General features: G+C 39.2%; 1 protein-coding gene across 4 annotated transcripts in view; it reads left to right on the top strand.

Moving 5' to 3' along the window:
• The window catches only part of dock1 (dedicator of cytokinesis 1), a 172,353-nt gene that overhangs the window by 11,549 nt on the left and 148,846 nt on the right, over positions 1-11,958 (top strand). For all 4 annotated transcript variants that reach the window (XM_032501812.1, XM_032501816.1, XM_032501814.1 and 1 more), the window contains exons 2-6: positions 7,518-7,601; positions 7,966-8,006; positions 8,509-8,564; positions 10,206-10,302; positions 11,365-11,513. In XM_032501812.1, coding sequence (XP_032357703.1) covers positions 7,518-7,601; positions 7,966-8,006; positions 8,509-8,564; positions 10,206-10,302; positions 11,365-11,513 — 427 coding nt within the window. The remainder of the gene's footprint in view (positions 1-7,517; positions 7,602-7,965; positions 8,007-8,508; positions 8,565-10,205; positions 10,303-11,364; positions 11,514-11,958) is intronic.

Raw genomic sequence — 11,958 nt, 5'->3', positions numbered from 1 at the left:
TGCTTCAGTGGAACACACCATCAGCCCTGTGATTATAAACCACAGCATGAAGAACAGGTCCTAGGCATTTCCTGTTGCATTTGCCTGTTTTTTTGCTCTACACGCACTAGATGCAGCAAAGGGCCTACCTTCTGATAACGGTCAAGTACTGTATCATACATCTATCACGGTGAAGTCACATTTTTGGCATAGTGCTACCATAGAGGTTTCAAAGTAAACTTGCTGAGTCAATTGCAGAGTTTCTTCAAATATTCAAAGGTGATTATGCAATATGCATTAATTAGCATGCATATCACAAGAAGCAACACAGGGCAGGAAATAATTAGATACTTCTTGCTGTGCAAAAGGCTAATCTGTTTGGATTTTGCCAATTTACTCCATGCAGTGTAATACGGTATGTGGAATAAATACAACCCTGTGATATGTTCCTATTGTTACACAAAAGATGCAATTTATTAAAGCTGCAAGGATGAATCGATTAGTTGTCAGCTATTAAATTAATCGGCAAATATTTTGATCGATTAATCGGTTTGAGTGTTGTTTTTATGAAAGAAGTAAGTAAAGTAAAATTCTCTAATTCCAGCTCCTTAAATGGGAATATATTCTAGTTTCATCACTTCTCTCTGACAGTAAAGTGAATATCTTTGAGCTGTGGACAAAACAAGACATTTGAGGACGTCATCTTTGGCTTTAAAAAAAAAAAAAAATCAACAATTGTCACCATTTTCAGACATCGTATAGACCTAACAAACAACTAATCGATTAATCAAGAAAATAATTTACATATTAATCGACTATGAAAATAATCGTTAGTTGCAGCCTTACATTTTATTGTGGTTAAAAAAAAGTAGACTCAATCTTTCCCAAGTCTTGGATATCATATTCAAGATTATTTTACATTTCCCTGTTGATTCGATGAGTCATAGAGACTGTGAAGTGTGCTATGCGAGAAGTGTTTCAAAGGCTCTCATTTATTCTAACGCTCCTGAGATGTTTGTGCAAAGTGCAGGCAGGTTTGCTTTGTAGAGCCAGTGCACTCACTCGTGTACCACCACAAATAACACCAGAGACCAGTTTGTGAAACGCTTTCTCAGTGCTCAGTAATGAGCTACGTTCTGTTCTCTCTCCCTGTTGTTTTGAGGAGATGATTTTCAATTAAAGGCTCTGCAGAGTCAATGGAAGCGGAGTTATCGGCCTGTGTTGGATTGTACCCTGAGGCCTGTGTTGAAGCTGGGGCATGGCAGGAAGTTCTGCCAAAAGGTATTACTGCTGTTGGCATCCAGCTCTGGCACGTTGTGGTTTTCTCCACCGGCTCCTCCCTTCACCTTACTTCTCACTACATGCCTCAAACCCACCCAAATTCTGTGCTCTATTATATTTCTACAGTGCTCCTCTCTTTCTCTGAGGTGTTGTTAGTCTTTCTGTAGCCATGGAAAGCAACGCTATTTCGGTCTGGCCTACTGGAAAAGCCCTATCTATTGTGATACAGTAATAATCTCAAGTGGCTTTTCCTGCTTGTTTCCAGTCAGAGGGAGGAGAAATCTGGTCCTACCAGTGAGTGAGAGAAAGACCTGGGGCTTTCATCACACCCAGCTCAGCTGCTGTTGAATTAATTTCAGGTTAATTACACTAGCATTATCTCCACTTTCCAACTGCAGATAAAGCTAAAAGGCTGTTGTATTTAATTGGTTTAAAAAGAAACCGCGTGCTTTTGTTGGTATTTCACAATCCTAGGTTGACTGTCTGCATTTGCCTCTAAATTACCACCATCAGGCTTCCGTCTGAACGCCTAAACCTCTTATTACACCCTATTAGAGAAGGACTTGAAATTAATTATCATGTTTACTCTGCCTTGGACGTCACAGAGAAAGCCCTTTCACCATCTGAGTTTTACAAACATGATGAATGTATTGCAATATCTCAGCCAAACCCCAGCGGACTACACCGCTGTGTGTTTTTTAATAACATTCTTAGAGGCTTACATTCCTTCTACAGTGTTTGAAACGATCTACTTGGAATTAAAAAATAATTAAAGAAAAAGGAATTATTGTAATTTCCCAGTCCTCGAAATATCCTTCTGAATCAAAGGCTGTAAGTCTACCTAAGTGCTCTCCGCGTTATTAGTATATTGCTGATACTTTTGTATTCACCTTTTATCTTGTCAACTATTGTGCTACAGGGGACACCTGAGTGTTATTTTGAACTGTGAGACTCTATATATGCATTTATCTCCTAATGGGCTTTATTCTCACTCAGTCTGAGACGATAAATCGGCCGCTTTTACACACCACCCCCAGGAACACATTTAAGTCTGTGTGTGTGTAAGTGTCACCCATGTCAGAATAGATGGGGTTATTGCTTAACCAATTAAATTGAGAATCGCCAACAATTGACAATCAATTAATTTTTTTAACAGGATTTCTTCTAATTTAATATCTTTGGGTTTTGGAAAGTTGGTCGGACAAAAAGAAATTGGATGATGATAGGAATTTTTCACAATATCTTCTGACTTTTTATGAAAAAATACTTTTTAATGTAAAGCCTGAAGGGTAAAATGGTATTAAGTATAAAAGTAATAAGTATTAAATCGTTTTGGGCTTTTTGTTTGCCTTTTATTATAGAGTTGGCAATAGAGAGATGAAAGGAAATGATGGGAGAGATTTATGGTCGGCATCTTAACCTTTTAACAATGTACCAAAACACTCAGGTAACCATTTAGCTAAATATTGTAGTGCATAGTACTGTATCTGGGAAAAATCAGCATCAGAATAAATCAAAATTTTGATTGGAAGCTCTAAGCTTTTTTAATCTCTGAAATATTAAAGGTGCCCTGTGGAGTGTTTGACCTTGCGTGTGATGTGATTCACTTTCCTAATGGTCTGCCATTATTCCACTGAACTTCAGGAGCCGGTAATGCCAAGCATTGCAAGGGCAGGGTAGAAGAAGACTGCATGCTGGTAAAAAAAGGATGTAAACGATGCACGATATGATAAGGGCGTTGCGTTTATAAGGAAGAAATGCAATCAAACACGTTTGTGTGTGATTGTCGTGACGAGGGAGTCCGACAGAGGAGTTACTTTGATTCTGCAGAGATGCAGACTGTCAGCTCTGCAGCAGAGCAAGCTGCAGCCAGCTCCATCTCACTACCAGCAGGGCTCATCAGGACAGTAAACACCTGCAACAGCACCTCAATCAGCTCACATTTGTGCCATACAAATGACTTTACCAGGTTGATGTTCGACAAGGGTATGCCTTTTACCTACTCCAGTCATGTCCTCTGAAGGCTCATTCAGAGTCTGTTGGACATGAAGCATGTGCGTGTGCGTGTGCGTGTGCGTGTGCGTGTGTGTGCGTGTGCGTGTGCGTGTGCGTGTGCGTGTGCGTGTGCGTGTGCGTGTGCGTGTGTGTGTGTGTGTGTGTGTGAGAGAGACCCCTCTCTGCTGACTCCTCTGTCTGGCCTTGGAGTCCCATAGTGCAGCTGGAGTGTAATAATCATCCTCTATTCAGTGCTGCTGCCAGGAAAAGGGTGTCTCAGTCCGCTGTGTGCTTATTGAACGCCTCCTCATTCAAGTTAAGCACTGTATTAAATTCATATTCCCTTGCTCTTTATTACTGTGTATTACTATTTTCTCACAGTCAACGATTCTTTCTTTGTCTCATACGTGCTTGGGCTGTCTTCTCCACAGAGTCTCTGTTTGCCCTTGCTCAAAACAAGGTGAAACAAATAGGCATGATTAGGATGACACAAGATCTTAATTCATCTACACATTATAATTTTTCAGATTTGAGATCAGGTGTTGTGTCATATGAACGCACCCATAGACTCAAGAATTTAAACGTCAGCTCAACAGTTTTTAATTTTGCTAACCGTATAGGTAGGACAACAACATACACTTTCACTTTAACAGAATGTTACCAGCCAAATGCTACTTTTACCAGCCAACGATTACTTTGATTACCGAATGGAGATATTTTCTTTAAAACGGTTGATCTGTAAAATGTCAGAAAATAGTAAGAAAAAAGGCTCTTTTTTTACAAGCTATTCTTAGTGTTATTAGTGCCCCATGTGCTTTTTCTACTACGACAAGTCAAAATGCCTGCTGTAAAAAAGGCGTATTGAGAAGCTGCGAGTAGAAAATGTGAGTTTGGTATTTTTGCTCAAATGACTGAGGCGGTATCAAAATAGTTGCTGATCATCGTGTCCGTGACAGTGTCTCTAGTGAATCTGCAAATGTGATTCTTGAAGACTCTCATCTTATGGTTCAGTTTTAACTCTCCGGGTCCAAATCAATTCTTATTTCAAAAATTCTTTCCAGCTTGCTAAAATATTTCTCAGGGGTCATTTACACAGAGATGTTCACTCTATCCAGACGGAGTTGTTGTGGTGATGTTGTGGCTGGACAGGGCCTTGACGTCATCTACCTGCTGCTTGACATTGCTGGATTTTCTGCCTATTTGGCTCTTTAAAAGCCTAACCAGAAAGCTCCACTCTGCATTTCCCTCCCAAAGAATCCTCTTGTCTGAGATTTCCTGGTTGGCTCTCTCTGTGGGCTCACAGCCCTCGGGGACTTAATACAAAAACATCAAGAGACTCTGTTTCCAATGAGCATTTTCTATTTGCTTGTCTTTCCTCCCTTTTCCCCACCCCTCCTCGTGTACTGTATTCTCATCTGAGTGTAATGATATGTGTGGATTAGTGCAGGTTATTAGTGAGCCTAAAGTGTAGAATTACAATCAACCCAGTGTATGAGTGCTTATAATTGTGACGAGGGTGTAGACGTGCGCCGGCTAAGTGAATAGGTCTGTTATCTGATTCCTCATATCCTCTGATGATAATGTGCTCAGAGTTTGCACAGCCTTATGCAACAGGTTACGTATGGTAATGATGCCGCTGTTTATCATGTTTGCAAAAAAAATCATTTGCATGCCATACTCCAGGGAGAATATGGTCCACTTCCTTATCCTCTTAGCCCTCTGATGGATTTTCTCTTCCTCACTGGTTCCAAATTTACATCAGTTTACTCTTGGGTATGCAAATACAGGTTTAGAAGTAATCAGAGCTGCCATTTTAACCCCCACGTGACAAGAATCATCATGGTTCCTGTGTGTTGAATTGCACCGCCGTGGCCTCACATGTCAGGATTGTGTTTGATGGTTGTCATTTACTCAGCATCTTCCCAGAGTGTCATTTCTGTTCATTTTGTGATTGCACCCCTTCCTCCCAGTGCGAATCTCCCCAGTTCTCTGCGCTCCCATTTGTTTGATATGAGACCTATTAGTCTCATTTGCTGGGATCACGGGGGCAGTCTTTCATTTTATGATGAAATAAGATACTTTATGTCTCTGTCTGAGCTGTTTGTTTGGGTTGCTCTCTCTCGGCACCTGCCATTTATATATCCTGCTGCATCAGCTGGACCAGTGACCCAGTTCCAAACAAACACACAGATGCAGCAGTTGATGGCTTTACAGGCTTTTCTGACCACTCCTAATTATAGTTTAATTGAGTGCACCCTGCTTCACAGCTCTCTGATGGATACTCGCGGATTAATCCCACGTCCCTTTTGATTGTTTTGTTGCTTTCTCCCCCTGTAGGTACCTTTTTGTATCCCAGTGTGGGACCACTGAATTCATTTCCTGGGGTCTTTGTTCCATTGTCAGTCCATGCTCGTGTTCTGGTTGATTCACTGGGCTTGTTGGATTGTTCTGGGGATTGCAAAATGCATTGTGGACATGCACGTGTATGTACATACACTTTGATAGAGAAAAAAACAAAACGGGGCTAAATTTAAAAAAAAAAGGCTACACATGGCATTTCATGCCCTCCCCTAAAGTGGTTGGCTGCCTGACTTATACATGCTGATCATCAGATACAGGCTGTCTCAGGGAGTATTTAACTGCCATTGTCATTTTTGAGGCTGTACTTTTATGATGGTGTTTAGCAAATATCACAAAGGTGTCGGTCATGGCTGGTTTAATAGCGACATGTTGTTCACCTCTCACTGAATAACAACAAATGCCACCGGTCAGTATTTGACTGGCCGCTGTACATGACCACGACATTTTGATGGAGCGCTGACAGTAGACCGAGAATGTCCTGCATTGTATTGGTAGATCCACAAGAACGTGTAGTCCACAGAGGTCTTTATCGACTGTAAAAGAATTGTTTTTATGGGAAACTGACTACTGATTGAACCGAGCCCTATTTTTGTTTGTTGGATTTTGATCATATTTGATTTTTTTTTTTTTGGGAGCAGATCCAGAAATACAAAAAGAAAGCATTTTTTATAATATTCATCTCTCTCTACTAATCTTGCATGTATGTATGTACATGTGTGTACTGTATGTGCAAATATATAAATGATAATATAAGTGGGAAAATGTCATTTCATATGGGATATTGAAGTAAATTCAAAAAAAGTTGGTTTGTAGTTGCTTAATTATATTCATTAAACTTAAATTATTATTGTTGTTATTCTGTAGATGTCAAGAAATTTTTCCTTTCACTGACTTCATAGAACTCGCCAGAACAGGTTGAAAAGAACCAATTTTGGGAGCCACATGTAATGTGCTCTCTTAATTCCTGTTCATTTGGCAAACAAACAATACAGACGGAAATATGTTTTTTTTGTGATCAACAATTTTAAATTTTTTTAACATACAAAACATACATCTCGCTACAAGAACACCCCCCCCCCTTCGTCATCACCACCAATCAACACCATAAGCCCAAAATACAAGTCTCTCTCTCCCCGGCACAAAGCTTGTTAGGAGCCCTCCAGGTACTTTCCCCATTTTCTAGTATAAACGATCCAATCTGGCAAACCGTTTATAACCCTAGCCATGTCACAAGCCCACTCCTGGATTGAGGGCACTCCTTCCTTCTTCCATCCTATTAAAATAATCTGTCTGGCTATCATCAAACTAGTCCGGAGCCAGCTTCTTATGTGCTTATCCTCCACGCTTAGAATTGCTCCATCTTCCAGAACAAATCTTGTGGTGAAGGGAACCTGGCTCTCTGCAATCTGACGTAGGTTATGATGTATCCTGGACCAAAATTCCTGTACCTTATCACAGAACCATAGGACCGAAAATATGCATATATTCTGTTGACCAGAGGACCAAACAAGCATATTTACGTTATCTGTTTGTTTTGTCTGAGAACACCTAAGCAAATCAGGAGCGCGCACTATTTTATTATCTCTTATCACGGTTTGTCCTGTATTTCTGAGAAAATACGTTTTCTACCAGCATTATCGTTGTTTTGCCATTGTCCATCAATATTGGTTTCTTTGCCGTGGGCGGTACAAGTGTGTTGATTATTACAGCATTGATGGTGCCAGGTCCAACCATCCCTGTGTCAGACTGTGTGGGTGGACATCCTGTGGATGTGTGACGCCTCTACTACACATTACAATGGCACACAATTAGCGCCACAAGGGAGCCAAGTGCTTTATTGCCTTTTTCCTTCTCCTGTTATATTTCTCTCTCTTATATTGTCCTCTCTCATCTTTCCCCAGCAATCTATAACTACGATGCCCGGGAGGAGGAGGAGCTGTCGCTGCAGATTGGAGACACAGTGCACATACTTGAGACACATGCAGGTTGGAACAGGCTTACTGATGACACTCATGATCACAGCAGACACGCCAATGTCGGACATTACTTCCCTGTCATCGCTAGTCGCACTTTGGCTTTGTCAAATTGTTCTACATTCGTTCAATAAGATTAAAAAAATAATGCAACCATAATATTGTGTCCCTGTAAATGAACGCAGGAGCAACACTACTCACTTATCAGCTGTATTAACAGTCTTTATTCTGAACTGATTAATAAAACAACCAACCTTGTTAAATAGTTAACTTTAGTGCAGAGTTTTTGTTTTATTATTCTGTTTTATTTTTTTATTCTTGTTCACTATATATGTTAAAATCAGCATACATTTAACATCATTCTGTTCTCCATTAGACTGGTACAGAGGGCATAGGCTCAGGAGAAAATCCAAAAAGGTGAGTGGCCAGAATCAAATGTTTCACACTAGGCCTGTCACGATAACAAATGTTGCTGGATTCTCCCAGAAATTATTGCGATAAACGATAATATTTTTCATCTAATATAATGATAATGACATTATAATGAAGGTACACCTTTTCAAAGATCAATAAACTATTATTTCTAGAGAATGTTTAACACTGGAACTGGAATAGTTCTGTTTTCAACCTTAATTTTGGCAAAGGTGCAGCTACTTTCTCCTGCTCCTCTGCAGAACCGAGAGTGGTCATCCAGTGTCTTTGGTAGCAAGAGAGAGAGAAGGAAAACAAACAAGCATGCAAATGGAAGTGATCGAGCTCATTTTTTTACCGTGCGATTAATTGGTTTATTGACTATCGCGGCAGGCCTGTTTCACACCATCAGATCTGTTACTAAAAGATTATTCTTTACGACCTCACTTCAACTTCTGTCTCGGTTTTACTATAATGTTGTTTTCATTGTGATCTCTTCCTCTTCTAGGGCATATTTCCTGCTTGCTATATTCATCTGAAAGAGGCCACAGTTGAGGGCAGTGGGTTAGTACACTTCCACTTTTGAATGACATATAAATTTAGGATTTATTTTTCACAAGCAAGAAGGTTGCTTCTACTTCTGTATGATTTGTTTATTTTTTATTTATTTATTATTTATAATACAATATTTTAATTATTATAATTGTAATTAATTATTATAATGTATTAGAATTATTTTTGTGATTATAATACTTTTGTCTAAAGATGCATTATACTTAAGATAGCAAAAAGATATTCAAATAGGAAACAAAACCCATTTTCTGACCTTCTGAGAAGCGTGTTGGCTAGATAGATGGACGATGGTGCCAGTGAAGATGTCTGCACTTGATAAGATGTGACATGTGGGTTGTTGTTGCAACTTGTGGCACTGTTTGGTTTTTGATCTTTCTTCTTTGATTTCACTTGCACAACACACAGTCCTTGAATTCAGCTGAGAACCTTGAGGACCAGATATTTGTTTTCATAGAATTATAACTTAAGGGGCCAGTTGTTCAAAGGTAAGGTGATTGGATTTTGGTTATAAATCTTGAAAATGGGTTGTTCAAAAGGGAAAGAGGGAATCAGAAATCAGATTAGATCACGGAATCCAATCCTGGTTTGACTCTGGATCAACCCTTCAATTTGTGTTGTTCAAAACTTGTCAGTAGGATTTTGATAACTTTGATCCCAAAAAATTGAATTATACTGATCCCAACAGGGGGTGGGATTTCCAGGTGGATTCCAGGAAGAAAATGTTAGTAAAACTTTAAAATTGGTCAAATAAAAGTAAAACCGTTAAAAAGTAGACATAGGCTACCAATTAAGCTATTCAGTATAGTAAAGTAATATGTAAGTAATATGTAAGTAATGTAGTAAAGTGATCTTGTCCCTATAAAACAATCCCCCAAACAGATTTCAATAACAAACAAAAATAACATATTCCATTTTTCTGTCATTCAGCACCGTATATTCATTTCAAAGAAAATCATCATAGACGAGGCTGTCAAGATTAATTTGTGGTCTCTCCTCCGCAGATGAAGAAGAACCCTGAACATTCTTCAATTTGTTAACTATTGGACTTTTAGCCTTTTTTAAAGACGTTTTCAAACTATCCACTATGTATTTCTTAATGCATATTTGTTTTTTATTTGTTGTGGCTCAGCTGAGGTGCCATAAAAGAAATTATGAATGGAAGTGGACGCTTGTTATTTTTGTGTTTTTTCTCAAAATAAGAACCACTTACATTGACCCCACGTTGGCTCTTCTACCTGTCCTTCACATAGCTGGTAGCTCACAATGTGATATGTTATCCTATTTAGAGCACTGGTAATCCGGATTTGATAATGTTGAAAACTGTGTATCTGAATCAGGGTGATCCAGTCCAATGTGGCTTTGAAAATCCGGCATAAAGGTAAAACAGATTACTTGATCCTGAATAGCAAAAACAAATGGGATTTCAAAATCCGGATAATTTTGATCTAGATTAAATGTTTTGAAAAACTGGCCCAAGGATTTAAACAAAGCTGTGAAATATATTTGAAAGTACTTGTATAACAGACACGTTTAATACTGGCAGAGTCTCCGTGTGGAGAGTAAAGGACAGAAAGGACACAGTAAACACATTTTTACGTTGATGTCTCACTTACATTTTGACTGTCCCCGCAGGCAAAAGGAGACGGTGATTCCCACTGAGCTGCCCCTGGTTCAGGAGGTTACCACCACTCTGCGGGAGTGGGCTACAATATGGAGGGACTTATATGTGGTAAGCAAGCCTGTCAAGACCTAAGGTGAAACACACACACACACACACACACACACACACACACACACACACACACACACACACACACACACACACACACACACACACACACACACACACACACACACACACACACACACACACACACACACACACACACACACACACACACACACACACACACACACACAAACATAAACATTCATGTCAGATATGATAAGGCAACGTATGGATGTTAAGAGGGCAAAGAAACACTAGGGTTTAAGATGGTAGAGCGTATACAGTTTATGAGCTTATTACAGATATATCAGTATTGGCTTATGGGTTATGTGTTGCCATATGTGTTTGCCTCATGTTTGTAAATTTGGGTTTTTAAGTTTTTTTAAACTTTTATTTCCATTAGTATTATATTTCTTTTTTGCTTGCACATTTACTGTTTGGGTATTACTGTACTTTAACATGTTTTATTATGTGAAGCACTTTACTTTATCCTATAAAAGGTGCTATATCACATAAACTAATTATTATATGTCAAGTTTAAATGAAGGCATATGTTAATGTTGTTATATTATTGTGCATTGACCCTTGTTGTTTTTTTTAAATTTGAGTTAAATATATTTTGTTGTCTTTCCGTTTTATTTATAGTTACTATTCATAATGACAGAATTATTAATTAAATTTTGTTATCTTTGATTACAATGTTTAAAAAGTGTTTTATTTGGGCATATCTTAACACCACAATACTTAAAGCGTATAATATTAGTAGGTAATTGTTTTTGGCAAATATTGTTATAGTAGTGTAAGTATTGACCTTACAATGTTTGTACTGGTCAGGGCTTAGTCATAATTACATAATAACATAATTCCATCTGGTCTTAATAATTAAGATCTTTGTTCACCTACACTGTCCTGTACCTGCTGCTGCTAATGCAATGTCTGACCTGCCAGCATGAACAAGTCCTTTCACCAGTCAACACTCCAGACACAAGAGCACTTGGATGTTTTAAATGTCCTTCTGTGTCTAAGCTGTACACATGGTCATCCGTCTGTTTCTGCTGTCAGGGGGACAAACGTGAGATGTTCAACTCTGTCCGGGACATGATCTACGACCTGATCGAATGGCGTTCCCAGATCCTGTCCGGCACCCTCCCGCAGGACGAGCTCACCGAGCTCAAACAGAGAGTCACCTCCAAGATAGACTACGGCAACAAGTGAGCATCCAGTCTTTAAAGGCTTTTAGCCTTGTCCTTCCCTCCCAATAGCTTATTCCCCTTTATCCTCATATCTATCTGGAAGAATGACTCTTTTTGGAACAGGTCACCAGTGTCAGTCAATAGAATATGACATGTCATCACTTACCTTGAGCACCAACTGGAGGGATTTAGCTTCAGCAAACCGTACTGTATTCCATCATGAAATGACAGCTCTTGCAGTAGGCTTAGAAAATCGGTTGAAAATGAAAATTGTGAAGCTCCATCTCCTCCTGTGATGAAACTTTAAACCTTTGGCCAGGTTGGAGAAATGGCTTTTACCTCTGCGGATGCAGGGATTGATGAGTTGATGAAATACATCGACTGCGTGTTGGCAGCATACTGTTGTCTGTGCTGACTCCCTCCATAGAAGAAAGAGTTGAACAAAGTAGGGCAGCTTTGGAAA

The sequence above is a fragment of the Etheostoma spectabile genome, chromosome 21 (genome assembly GCF_008692095.1).
Source record: "Etheostoma spectabile isolate EspeVRDwgs_2016 chromosome 21, UIUC_Espe_1.0, whole genome shotgun sequence".
Classification (NCBI taxonomy): Eukaryota; Metazoa; Chordata; class Actinopteri; order Perciformes; family Percidae; genus Etheostoma; species Etheostoma spectabile.
The sequence above is the reverse complement of the archived record's forward strand: the minus strand, read 5'-3'. Positions and strand labels throughout refer to the sequence as shown.